The sequence below is a fragment of the Prunus persica genome, chromosome G7 (assembly GCF_000346465.2).
Source record: "Prunus persica cultivar Lovell chromosome G7, Prunus_persica_NCBIv2, whole genome shotgun sequence".
Classification (NCBI taxonomy): domain Eukaryota; kingdom Viridiplantae; phylum Streptophyta; class Magnoliopsida; order Rosales; family Rosaceae; genus Prunus; species Prunus persica.
This window is the reverse complement of record NC_034015.1, coordinates 19,206,658-19,220,743: the sequence shown is the minus strand read 5'-3', so window position 1 is coordinate 19,220,743 and position 14,086 is coordinate 19,206,658. Positions and strand designations below refer to the sequence as shown.

Sequence of the window (14,086 nt, the reverse complement as noted above, 5' to 3'; positions counted from 1 at the left end):
CAACGGATGGGATCGAAATTAATATGGTATATCATCAAAGCCTGTTTGGACAGAAGAATCTGCTGTAAATATTTAGGTTGTTGTTGGTGTTGTTGCTTCTGGCCAGTCATTTTCTGTCTCTACCCAATGTATGGATTTTTGCTCTGTAGCCAAAATCAAATAGTACCAAGTGGGTAGCTCACTGCTATTATGCATTAAGAGATAACTGTCTCAGTGTGTATTGGCAAATCTCACACATATACACATAGCAGCTGTGCTTAGGTCATTCATTCACTTGCGAGTAGCTACTCACTAGTGTCAATGCATATTAAGTTTCTCTTGCATCAACAGTTGAGAGTTGTCCACGTATATAGCTCAGACGTATACATAATCTTCTCTACTTCTATCCCATTTTTAAAGACAATATGGTTTACTGCTATGTATGACTGACCCCTTTAGGCGACTACAACACAAAATTTACCAATGGGACCTAAGAGTTGTAGTTCTATTCTATGATCTATCCCAACCATCCTGTGTTACCTACGCTTTAGCCAGCTCATTGATTGCCCCAAAGTTGTCAAACGTCTAACTCTAGCAAGGAATGCAAATGTGGCTTAAGTCAGTTGACCCCCTTTTGTTTGAGTTTAAACTTCCTTCTCGTATATTAGAATAGTTTAAAATATCGTCATTGTCAAATCTATTTAACCCCGGAAAAAGAAAAGAAAAAAAAAAAAAAAAGAAGACTCTATAAAGGATGTGTTGCCTTGGAATTCCATCGTAGAGAGAGAGAGAGGTAAACTCTTTATATGGATTGAAGAACACAATGTCATGGGCTGTGAAACAAAGTGTCAGTGCAGGAAAGGAACGGATGAAAAGAAATGCAGCTGGAAAGAGCGGGTTTATCGGATCCTGTCCATTGAGCATTCCAAAATAGACACTTGGTAGGGAAGGGAGGTGGCATCCAAAGCTTTCTTGTTATTTGTACTTCTCAATATCATATAATACCATCTCATGAGATTGAGAGGCACATGTGGTTTTGCCTTGATGAAGAGAAGCACAAATGAAAACAAAAAAGAAAAACTGCATCTCTCACACAATCAAAGAGAAAGCAAAGGAAAATCAAAGTAACTTCTTTAATCCATGCAGTACATCTAACAAATTGTCCCCATCTCTCTCTTTCTCTCTCTCACTTCTCTCTCTCTGATCTCTCCCAAAGAAACAGAAACAAAGATGTTCTACATGAAAATGAAAATAATTAATATCATAGCAATAAATGTGCAAAAATAAATAAAAGTCCTACTAAGTCCTCTAAACCCCAACATGGTGATAATGTTGGAGAAGCCTATTGGCTTCTCTAAGACCACTAAAGTAAGCTCCATGGGTGGTAGAATAGTGGGTTCTGTGTGTAGCTTCCCCTGCAAACAGAATTTGAAGTGGGGGGGAAGTAGCAGGCTCATCACCACAACTGTTCAACTTTGGCAATGGCTCTGCCATGGTGTCCAAATCCTCACCACTTGATCCAACAGCAACATAAGAGTAGGATCCTAGAAACAGAGGATCATTACCCCATTGACTCTTCAAAACCTTTGCAATTTTTACTTCAGAGTTCTCTTGTGAATTCACATTCCCATTGCATAGTTCATGGGAATGACAATTTTCTCTCTCTTTCTTTTGGGGTTTTGACAGAAAGCTAGAGACTGTTGCTGAAACCCCATTAATGATCTCTTCATCTTTGAGTGATTCAAGCTCAAGTGCTTCTTTCCCTGCAAACCAAGATAGCAGAACGCTGGAATTGTGATAGAGTGGACAAAGAGAAGCTGTCTTCCTCATCCACCATGGGATCTTTTTATGCCTGAATTCTGAGTCTGCTCTATGAAAAACCATTTGTAAAAAAGGAAACTTACTGAAGTCTTGGCCTTTTGTAGCATGGGTAGAGCTCAGTTGCAGAAACAGCTTGTTAACAACACCAAAACCAAGCCTTGATATTGCCTCAGTCTTGAAAGAAGGCAAGGGAGGATTGAACATACCTGAATCTTGTTGAATTGAAGCTTTAAGGACCCCCAAAGAAACTGTAACAATAACATGATCGGCCAACATAACTGACCCATCAGAAAAGTGTAGCTTCACAGGCCTTGTGTCATCATAACCATTGTTGATATGAGTCTCTGGCTGCTGCCATTCAATTTTTGTGACCTTTCTGCCTAACTGGATCAACCCAGGTGGCAGAACAGAGGCTAGTGATTGAACTATGCTCAAGTAGCCTTTAGCAATGGTAATTTCTTCGCCTGGGAACATACGGTACTCGCTTTCTGCACTATAATCCAGAGTAAACAAGTCACCAGCTGATGTATAAGTCCTTTGGGTGTTCTCATGCATTGCAAAGATGGCTTCTTCCAGCAACCTTCTGCTCCAATTTCCATAACCATTGAGCTTCAGCTCCTCATCTTGGTTTTTCTTTGAAACCCAATAAGCATCAAGGCCCTGCCTTAGGAAAGAACCAACACTGAGCTTCCCAAGACCACCATTGCTTGTACAAACCTCGGAAGCTTTATCTCCAAGCTTACTGTATTCAACATCACCATTGCTCTCTGTTTCAGTACTTTCATCAAACACCTTCTTCCCCTGAGCATAATCCATCAAGTTCTTGAACAGAGATGAAATGGGGTCTACCAGAGTGGGGGTTAGCTCAAACCCACATTCAGCAATGGTCTTGGGCTCATCAGAGGACCCATCCATGCACTCCCATGGCTGCTCAGACTCAAGTGCATGGATTTCTTGAGCAATTTTGTGAACTGGGCTGCCTCCAATGCCATGGATCCAAGTGGCGCCCATCTCAATTCGGTCACCACCAAACTCTGATGTGTTGATTCTGCCACCAATTCTTGACCCACCTTCCACAACACACAGCTCAAACAAGTCCTTGGACCCAGTGGCAGTGAAGAGCTTGTTAGCTGCTGTCACACCAGCCATTCCTGCTCCTATTATCACAATCCTTGATTTCTTGGCCACCATTTTGTTCCTAGCCTCTGCTTCTTTCAACAACACACAAAAATGACAAAAGGGTATTTAGAATTTTTTAGACACAAGAAGAGTGAGAAGAGAGAGAAAAAGAAGAACTGTGAGGTGAGGTGATATTGAGTTACTGATGAGGATTTTATAAGGATCTCCTATGTCCTCTCTTTGTTTCTTTTACATATTACTACATTTTTCTTTTTCCCTTTGTTTCTTATTATTATTATTATTATTATTATTATTATTTTCTAATAAAGACAGGGCTCTACTTTTTTTGAGCTCTCTCTACAAGTATATGGCTCATACCCAAAAGACCATTCTCCATGAAATCTTGTCCTAGTATCTCTCAATGCCACTTCCATTTATGTCCAAAATATCATTATATCTTCTGCACTCATTTGAATTCTGATTAGCCATAAAGATCTCAGTAGGCATAGTTACCAGAGGCAAAGGCAAATTGTGATGATGCCCAGGAACATCTGAAACTTTAAAAGGTTGACAGGGCCTTTCACCAACCTTCACATGTACATTGAGCAACGGACACCCCACCAACTCAGCAATTCAACGGTCCTGATCGGTTGATGAACCGTCATTCGGTGGTTCACGACTCATGACTTGGGTTTTTTTTATCATGTATGTTCGTATTAAACTTTTAGATGGACGAGTTCGCTGTTCTCCATGCTTCATGACTCATGACTTGGGAGATTTTTCTACCATGCATGTTCGTATTCAACTGTTAGATTGGCGAGTTCACTTCACTATTCTCTATTCATTGACTCGTGTTGTGTTCAAATAACTCCATCACCGAGTTCACAATTCTCTGTTGGGATTTGTCTACAAATCGTACTTCATCTGTTGAAGTCCATAAACCCTAAACATTAGCCTATTGTGGTCAACGTATACTTTGAATGGTAAAGGTGACAACGAATCTCGGTGGCCATCAGCACCATGATGATATTTATTGCTATGACCCAACGTTATTATTATTTTAAACTCTATGCCATAGGCATACATATAGGTTTATCAGTTGCTTTCACAACTATAACGTTCATGGTTCAATACTTTCAATTGTTTACCATATCCAAACTTTCTTCTAAATCTTCATCAAAGGTAGTGCAGATATGACAATATACACATTGGAATCACAGGATTTTGTACTGATTTCTCACAGTTCAAAATTTTATTCAACAAAAAAGATTACTACATCATTTGCAATCAATTTATATTCTGTAGAAGGGTTTGTGGAATGAATCTTCATCAACAAAGTTAATCATCTTGTTAAGTCAAAGCTTATAGTACCACTTCTTATATGACGGGGTTCTAGTTATTTTATATGTTACTTGCATTAGATTAAAAAAATTTACATCTAACGGGTGTATACGTCATCTATCTCATAATGTTACTAGAACATTAACACGTGACCGAGAGAAAAACATATACTTGTTAAATGCAACTAAAGAACATTTGAATGGGGCGTTTTGAGGAAGAAAAAGTATTTCATTATTGATAGTTTGCTTTTACAGAGAATGACATGGATGATTGAGACCCAGTAGTTCACTTTTTTTGATATGAGGAATTGATAGGAGAATGATGGGATTGGGATGGGGTACAAAACTGGCCATCCATTGATATGATTGCCTAAAATTGTTGTTGGGTTTCACTTTTTTTAACAAGAGTTTTTCTCGCCACTTTTGAACATTACTATTTCATTGAAAAAATATGTCATGTATTATGATGATTGTGTATTTTAAAAACAATTTATACGTATAATACGTAAAACCCTTTGCATGAAATGATAATATTTCGAACAACCTATTTGTTAAAGGGCTAATCCCCAAGAGATTAGGGCTAGGGTTCTTGAGCCGCAAATTGTCCCCTTGTTTAGTTGGTAGGTACCCCCTACGTTTTTTTTAATATCAAAATTGGGAAATTTGTTTGTTTGATGCTCATAGAGCTCGAAGTGGCTAGCTTCCTAGTGATGCCTAGCTAGCTAAAGACTAAGAGGCCTAACCACTCATATTTATAGATAATAGATTCACTCTCTTAATCAACTTTAGCTTTCGAAGATGTTAAAGTGACGATGGTTGGTTGGGGAATAATTCGGTCATCAAATGATGCGGAGGAGAGAAGAAAAGTAGTCCAAACAAAGCTTTTTAAAAATGAATGGAATAGAATAGAGTTACTTTCTTTTGCGTACGAGCGATTAGGGAAGGGGGGTTTACACAAATATTCATTGGATGTTTAGGAGTTTTGAACCTCTGTCAACATGGGTGAAGATAGAAAAGCTCAACCACACTGACAACATAATTCCTTTCTTATGATAATATTTGGCGGTGGTGGTGATGGCATCCTCCATTATCGTATTTTCTACCAAGTCTTAAAGGTAATTAATGGGCCAATGAGACCACATGAGGCCCAATTAATGGGCCCAAATTTAGCTAACATTTGTTTGCTTCCAGGATGATTGGAGTTCTGGGTTTTGTCCCAAATCCTAATGAGAATGACAGTGTGGGCAAAAAGCAGACCCATCCCGTTTACATAATTGCCACTGGCGGATGTTCATTTCGGCCCAAGAATTAAGTCATTTGGACCCACGCACTTCAACATATGATCGGAGCCCATTCCACAAAGTCCAATTGTCAATACACAAATCGGATCAACAAATTCGTGGTAATATTTCTCTTTCTAATATTATAAATATTGAGAAATTCCTCAAGGTCGAATTTCTCTTTCGGTGAAAAAGGCTGAGCCAAATATTATAAACTTTTGATTTAAATTATTGTCACAACACAAGGTGTATTTGTGACATCTTTGGCAGGGTTCGTGATGAGCCTAGTCAAAGTGTGAAAAAAATGGTCAAATAAATCACTTTCCATCCATCCAAATCCATATCTTGAAAAGAAAATAAAATAAAAAACAGAGGCAAGGCAGAGGCATGCTTAAATTAAAACATATGGCCCTTTTCTAGGAGTAAAGTAGAGTAGAGTAGAGTAGAGTGGGACCCACAGAAGCTGACTCATTATATATCCATTTCAGCCATTTTATCAATTTTCTTCTTCGTTAAGGAAATCAAATAAGATAATAATGCTCCAAAACCAAAACAATAAAATCATAAAATAATTGCAAAGAGAATTAAAGGCAAATATTTTTTCAATAAAACTCTGTATTTTTCTTTTTGCAGTCAGTGACTCAGTACTGTACGTACTAGTACTACCAGACGGCCACATGCACACGCAATACCCAAAATGAACATTTCACCTTTTCTTTTCTTTTTTCTCTGTGTACCCCCTAAATTGCTAATTGACAATCCTAATAATATCCTATTCACATCTCTGTAGCTAGCTTCCTGCAGAAGATTACTCACCTACCCCACTGGCCATGCCGCCTTTCATAAAAACACCCATTTCTTCCTAAACCCACCAAAATTCATTTCTATACCCCCCAGCCCCAGGTTGTTGACAGACAACAAACAACACACAGAGACTCAGGGACTGCGAGAGAGAGGTCAAAATAGGTCTTCCCCGATGAACCTCGCCAGCGCAGCATCATCCCACTCTGCCTCCATGTCCCACCCTCCACCACGCGCCTCCTCCTCGATTACACCACACGCGCCGCCGTTCTCCTCCTTCGCCTCCTCCATCAACCACATATCAAACTCCAAGCCCATAACCTCCGCTCCAATGCCTAGCCCGCCACCGCATATGTCGACGCCCACCATGCACGTCGACTCCAGCTCCGAGAACGACGACCCGCAGCTCTCCTCGTTGCCGTTGACGGTGAAATACGATGACGGCGAGTACGGGTCGTTGACGAACCTCACCTTCGCGCCAGTAGTACAACTAGCACCGTTGTCCGCCGCGTCCAGAAGCTTCATCACCTCGTCGAGCGTCTCGTCGGGTTCGTTGAACAGCAGAGTCAAAATGTCGTCGTTTTGATCTCCTTCCACCTCCAGATCTCGCTGCCTCTTCACCGCCTTCTCCTCCAAAGCTTCGTCTCCAGGCCTCTTAAGCGTTCCCCTGTCTGTGTCCGCCATGAGAGAGAGAGAGAGAGAGAGAGAGAGAGAGAGAGAGAGAGAGTGTGAGTGTACGGAGAGAGGCAGAGTGTGGAGGAGTGTGTGGTGTGTGTCATATATATTTGAGTGGGACTTGACGTTTTACGTACAGTTTGGTGAGGGTGTGCAGCCAAAATTCCCAATTTCGTTCCCCCCACGTCGAAAATGGTGAAGAATTACCAAAAAGGAGGGATCGTGGGCCCCATATTTGGTGGGTCCAGCTGTCGACGACTTTGTGATAATCTAAACCGTTGAAGCTTACGCACCTGGACAATCCGACGGGGCGGGTTCTGTTAAAGATTTGGTGCTGGGTTGGGAGGCTTGGTGACGTGGCGTGCAGTGGAGGAAAGGGATGGGAAGGAAAGGGAAAAAGCGCGTTTTTAATGTTGTGTAGTAATTAACTAGAAACGGTGTGTGTTAGTAGGAGCCTTCGCGAGAAAGAGAGATTTTTTGTACCATCCGTTTTGAAGTGTAAAAATCGTGTCTTGGAAAGATGGCTCTTTTGGACATCGAATTCATTTTACTCTTATGAAAAAGAAAAAAAAAAGAAAAAAGGTGGACATTTTTTGTTGTAACAAGCACGAGTCTAAAGGGGTTTTAGTTTATGGATTAAGCAATTGGTGCTTAAGCCTTGTCATGTGAACATTTGAGTAAGAAAGTTTGTAAACAAAAATTTAAAGGTGTAAGCATCATGGTTTTTCGTCCTCTAATCATTTAGACAAGGAAGTTGTCCAAGTAATTCCAAAGTTGAGTTGTTATACTATGAATTTGAGTCATTTCGGTATAGTCTTGTTTAGAAATTTTATGGATTTGTCTGGCAACGCAATATGCCAGATTATTGTGGTTTTTCATGCTGTTAAACTTTCCATTTAAAAAGTTCCTAATAAGGAATAATCCTAGTTAAATTTGGTAACTAAGCCGTGCAATGTAACATACCAGATAATTGTGATATGTCATAGCGTCAAACGGACAAGTCAAATCATTCACCAGGTTCAATGTTATCCAAATGTGGTCCTAATTACCAATCAGGTTACATCACGTGCTAAATAAACAAGAAACCGTTACTCCAATATGGGTATATATAATCTCGTTGCCAACGAGGTCTAGCCCACTGAAAAAGGGTGATGACTTGTAAGACCATTGGTCTCAATGTGAAATCTCACGGCCCTTTTGGTAGTGTGTATTAGAAACTCTCATTTCCCTTATAGTTTAGACTACCGCTTGTATAATATATATATAATCTCGTTAATTCTTTATATAAGAAAAAGGAAAAATAGGATTCAAGTTGGGGAAAGGGATTTGGACTTTTTATTTAGGGTTATAACACTAATATACAATGGTACCTAGGATATAATAGATGAGTTTGGTTTAAAAATCTAGATTTTGAAGTGTAGCTCATGTTTGTCACTAGGCATACAAAACCATTATGCTTTGCTTCTCTCTCTCTCACCAATACACACACACACACACACAATAGTCGACAATTTGGCATTCCAAACATGTCATATGAGCTTTAGATGTTTCTTTCATCGCGATTGCTAGACTCATAATTGGTCTTATTTAGTTGAGATAATTTGGTCCAGCTCGATTATTATTATTATTATTATTATTCTAAGATAATTGGGCTTAACAAAATATTGTACCCTTTAACTGCTTGTCACATCATTTCACTTGTCTTGATGGATAAAGAAATGGACTCACTTTTTGGGTGAAATAGTTTTTAATCACAAACAGAATTGTCAATACGAAATCTGCTGCAAATCCACCAACCGACATTTCCCTTATTAATCTTAATCAAAATAAATAAATAAAGACATCTACCACAACGAGATATTTGCCCCTCTCAAGGCTTCTGAATAATCATGTCAAATCCAATAAAAATTAAAATCTCTGACGAACATGGCCGAAAAGAGTGAGCCATGCTTCTAGGTTAAAGATCCCTAATCCCAAGCACGGGTCAAACACGATGCCGCATACATAAACTCAGTCTAAGCATGAATTTTCTACTCTCATCATAAACACCCATATCCAATAAGCAAATATTACAATCACAGCAGACCTAGAAAACCATCCTACCTCTCTTAACATAAAAGAGCTTAGATTCATTCAATAAGCTTGCTACAGAAATTTTTTCCCACGAATCTAAAAGTGCACTTGACACTCAACTCTCAAGGCTTTGAAGCACAGGAAACAACATGGGACTTGAACTTCTCAAGCTCTGCCAGAACCTCCTCTTCAGGTCTGTAGATCAGGTCACTCATTCGCCATATCTGAAATCAATTGTCAGCTTCAGAAATCAGTTTCCATTGCCAAATCAAAGGAAAGGGTAATATATGGGAGGAAGGAGGGAGGACATAAGGGTAAAACACATCATGTGTACACCAGAAAAACTTGGTTCAAGCAACATTCTTTTTCTTATCATGTTTAACACTTCATATTCATCTCATATGGTTTCTCATTATTGCTCCCTCAGCTTTCAAAATATACTTCTTTAAATTTGTTTTATAAGAAATAATTTATCACGGGTAAAGTGAAACCCTTCCAATGAGGTAAAGAAGAACATCCTGATACCTGCAATGTCCCCCCACCACCAGTAGTATCACAGTCATCAGACACACTAACGATGGTCCATGGATCGGATGCATTCCAATGGAAATCAACAACTTTGTCCCTGATGAAGTAAAGAAAACCACAAGAGAGAACTATGAGAAACAAAAAGGAAAAAAGAACGCTAGACTATTCAAATTATACAGTCCAGGATCAAATTTCACTTGAGAAAACTTCAGTACTATTTACCAGGCAATATCAAACATGTTCTAGATATAACCATTAAAAAATCATTCAGCGCCAAAGAATTTTAACAAGGTACGAGATAGATAAAAGGTTTTAGACCACTATCATGTCCACCTTTCTCGAGAAAAAGCCAACGAAGACAAACAGAACATTTCCCCAGTTTGGCAAATGATGTTAGCAGAGTAAAATTTCCAACAAACATTTGATGCAAAGGTCAAACTTAAAATTTCAGAGAACATGAGATCATTACAAGATCATGTTTTCATCACATACTAGACCATATGAACCTAGAGATATATAGGTGGCATGGAAACAATATAAACTCTGGTATGATTCCCATTTAACAGAAACCGAGAAAGATAGAAAGTCAAGTGAGATGCAAAAGAAAGAATCCTGTACCAGACACATCAAAAGCTAAGTAAATGAGATAGTCTCGAACCTGTGCCCAGCATGCTGAAAAAACAGACCAGGTGGAGAACTTGGGCCTTTGGTAGTTCGCTCCTTACTTACCTGCAAGTTATTGTGTTTGCAAAAAGTTATCAGAACTTCTGACTAATTGAAGTAATGGGCAGAGAAATAGAGAAGGTGAAACTCAAAGAAGCAGCAATTCACTCTTATAAGAACACAACAAAAAAGTTATTTAGAAACACTTTTTTTTTCATCATGTCAAAAAGTTGATTGAATTTAAACTTACAAGATTAGCATATAAATCAAACCACTGTACATTCTGAAGGCCACCATACCTTCTCATAATCCCAAATGTTTAAAAGACCATCTTCTGCAGAGCTTCCAAAGACAGACGATTTGTCTGGACACCACTGAAATATAAATGTAATTTGGTAAAAACAACAGATAGAGACCTGCAGTTCTTGCAAAAGATGTACTTCCCATAGAGTAGAATTTTTTCAGAAATAGAAAATAGCAAGACATGCAGTATAATTATTACCTGGACACAAAGAACAGCTGCTTTGTGACCCTCAAATTTATAAATAGGTGCCCCAACTCCGCCAGAAGTGAGATTTCGGCGATCAAACAAGCGAACGGAATTATCTGCTGACCTGTAAAGAAATCATACCAGCATAGACGTATTAACAAGTGTCATATCTTCTCACAGTTCAAGCCTTAAAGCACAATAAAAAAAACAGAGGATTAGAAAAGCAGCAAAACTGAGAGAAATATGCCATTAGCATGTACCCTGTTAGAATAAGGTTATCATCATGGGGATTCCAATCAACACAGTGAAGATCAGCATTATGTGCTTTTTCAACCTGATAATCAGAAACAAGAACAGCCAAAATGTACAATAAGTAGAAGGCAAATTACACTTAAAAGAAAAAGACATCTGCCAAGATTAATGATCAGAGATATTTATGAAGATCTAACACCCAAAAAAATACTCCTATAGGCATGTTACTATTGATGATTAAGCCGTAATCTTCAAACAGAAAAATAGTTACATCAAAGATATATGCTGCAAACTGACACTACTCAGCCAAATTCTACATGTATACCAGTTTATTCACCCAACTCCGAAGTATGAAGCCTTTTAGCATGTGCAGAGGAACTGAAAATCCATTCCAAAGGCATATGAAAAATTAAAGGAGAGCCTAAAAAAAGGATGAGATGCATAACCTTTATGGCAGGGCTAGAGCCCACACGTGCATCCCATAATATGAGGCAGGAATCGTCACCAACACTACAGAACTCCTGTGAACTTCAGTAGAGATGTAAAATCATAAGAAATAAAAGGCCACGTCCTTAGAAGATAAATTGCAACTACTAAGGTTTAAATTGAATAGAGGTTCCATGTCTTTATTAGTTTGATTGAATCTTGGTCAGCATAAAAGAATTTATAAAGGCTTGGTAAATGAGAAGATGTAAGTTACCTAGATGGGCAAAATGCCACATCTTCAACCGTATCCTCATGCCCATAGTAGATTCCTCGTGGTGCAACAGAAGGGCCATCAGCAGCTTTATCATTACCATCCCCAGGCTTTGAGTTTTGTTTAATAATTGACCCACCAGATCCTTGAGACTTGGTTGCTGCTGGATCTGTGGTAGCCGCTGATATATGGTCCTGAATACTCCACAAAACCACTGTTTTGTCCTTCCCTGCAATAAAATATTTTTTCCAGTGAAAAAGAAAGAGCCTTCATAGAATACATAATCTAATTTCTCATAAGCCCAATAACGATAAGAATAACGATAGTGAGATGAGTTCTTGAAATCAATCGCAAACTAAAACATACAGCATCCAGTCATCAAATTTCACCGTAAAAAGAACAAATTATATAAACAAGAACCTACGTAGATTAGGCATACTTAAATAATTTAACAGCATCATTAGGATTCAAAAAATAAAAAAAAAAAAAATTCCCCACCTCCAGACAGCACATATGGTTCAGTTGGACACATTGCAAGAGCAAATTCTGCATTATCTTGATGTCCAGTCAAAATCTGAAAGGAGAAAATAGTCAAACAGGTTCTATATCTTTCAATTAAACAAACAAAGTTAGCAGTAAATCACACAAGTCTTGAAAGGGTCCAACATTTAAAAATTGTGGCTCTCAAGGAAAAATGAAAAATTTAGGAAAAGAGATACGTAGCCAAAAAAGCTTACCAAATCCGGGCGTGAGCTTGTGGCTCCAAGGACAGCATGACGGTTAGGTTGAGCTTCCACATCCCAAATTAGAACCTAAATTTTGGCAAAATTTCAAAGTGATTATAACTTCAAAAATGAACCAAAACATATAAAACAGAGAACATAACACTATCATCAAAATTAATACATAAAAAACACTTACATCAGGGCTGTCTGTATGTGTGGCCACTATCTTAGTGTTCTGTGGAAGTTCTCTGATTCTGTTTATCTGTCAAAATATATGAAAAGACTACTAAAGAAGAAGTAATTGCAAGCTTCCAAGATCAACAACTTATACCCAAAATGGGAGAAGAAAGAATCAACGACTTAACAAGTGCATCATTCATACCTCTCCCGGATGTATGATGGTCTTGTACTTCTTAACAAATGGTGAGCGGGCTTCTTCATTGAACTGAAAAATGAAGTAATTAATAATGATATTCACAGAAGAGTTAAGCTGCATGCAAAAAATCAAACCAATCACAAATACCTGAGATATATGCTCTGCAGCGGCAACTCTAGGTTTGACAACCTCGCAGTTAGCAATAACCAGCGTATTTGGAACACTTCCATCAGTCTGACAACGAATCAGAAAAAAAGATATTCTTTTAAAGAGAACATAACCTTAGTAAAATTTAGTATATATCTCCAGGATCAACATCACAAAAAATTTGTGCTTTAGCACAATATAGTAACTTTAACCATTTCAAGTATGATTTATGAGTTTCAAATTCAAACACAGATTTGTATTTTCAATTATACAAAATTCAAGTGAAGTTCATGTGTTGCAACACTTCCATGGGAGGATATTCAAAATTAACTGTGGGTAATCAAAATTGAGATGAGCAAGCTTACCTGCTCAGAAAGGTAGAGACGTTGTCGATTCTTGTAAGTAGCTTGCTCGAGCTGAGGACCCCACCTGGCCAAAACAGGAGCAGATATACAATGCTTATTAAAAAAAAGATGCAGAATTTTCACTATCCATTTGCCTCACAAACCCTAAAAACCAGAAAAATCTGATACACAGAAACAAAAAACCTAAATTTAGAGTAAAAACGAACTGCACAAGTGACAATGAGGTCTCATCGAAACCCTAAAACCCCAAAAATAGGGATAGAAGAAGTTAGAGAGAGAGAGAGTACCGGCAAGAGAGGGAGGGCCAGACGAGGTTGTGGTTAGCGAGCCAGTCGTAGAGGACAGGGACGAGTGACTTCCACTGAGTGTACTTGTCGTCGACGGTGGCTTGTTGGTGGGCCTTCTTCATCTTGGCCTGCTGTTGCTGGTCGTCCTTCTTTTCTTCCTTGGGCTTGGGCTTTCGGCCCCGAGTCTCCTTCTTCTTCACAACTCCGACTTGTGGCTGCTGCGACTGAGCGTCCATGGCTACTCTGATTTGCTCTGCTTCTCTGAGTTTGGCTACGACTTCGACTAAAAACCCTTGATTTTACTTCCCACTTTCTCTCTCTCCCCTCTCACTTCCTCCGTGTGTCTCTCTCTGGCTCTGTTTCAAATTGGGATGCGACTCCGGTGGTCCACCCCACGCACTTTTAAAGTGGACGATACACACGCGCCATGGAAATTTCTTTTTTTTGGAGAGGGGGGAAATGTACATA

At 38.9% G+C, this 14,086-nt stretch overlaps 3 protein-coding genes across 3 annotated transcripts; all 3 read right to left on the bottom strand.

Moving 5' to 3' along the window:
• On the bottom strand, positions 1,083-3,115 carry LOC18771555 (probable polyamine oxidase 5). The gene has a single exon (XM_007201871.2). The coding sequence runs from the start codon at positions 2,989-2,991 to the stop codon at positions 1,288-1,290; it is 1,704 nt and encodes a 567-aa protein (XP_007201933.1). The 5' UTR covers positions 2,992-3,115; the 3' UTR covers positions 1,083-1,287.
• On the bottom strand, positions 6,135-7,729 carry LOC18769031. Its single transcript, XM_020568745.1, has one exon. It carries the CDS (start codon positions 7,022-7,024, stop codon positions 6,497-6,499), a length of 528 nt encoding a protein of 175 aa, XP_020424334.1. The 5' UTR covers positions 7,025-7,729; the 3' UTR covers positions 6,135-6,496.
• Positions 8,827-14,019, bottom strand: LOC18770110 (WD-40 repeat-containing protein MSI4). The gene is made up of 15 exons (XM_007201890.2): positions 13,619-14,019; positions 13,332-13,395; positions 12,967-13,053; positions 12,826-12,888; positions 12,640-12,705; positions 12,456-12,530; positions 12,217-12,292; positions 11,722-11,947; positions 11,468-11,549; positions 11,030-11,103; positions 10,782-10,893; positions 10,579-10,653; positions 10,275-10,345; positions 9,614-9,713; positions 8,827-9,312 (listed from the first exon to the last, which is right to left on the bottom strand). The coding sequence occupies exons 1-15, from the start codon at positions 13,852-13,854 to the stop codon at positions 9,211-9,213; spliced, it is 1,509 nt and encodes a 502-aa protein (XP_007201952.1). The 5' UTR covers positions 13,855-14,019; the 3' UTR covers positions 8,827-9,210.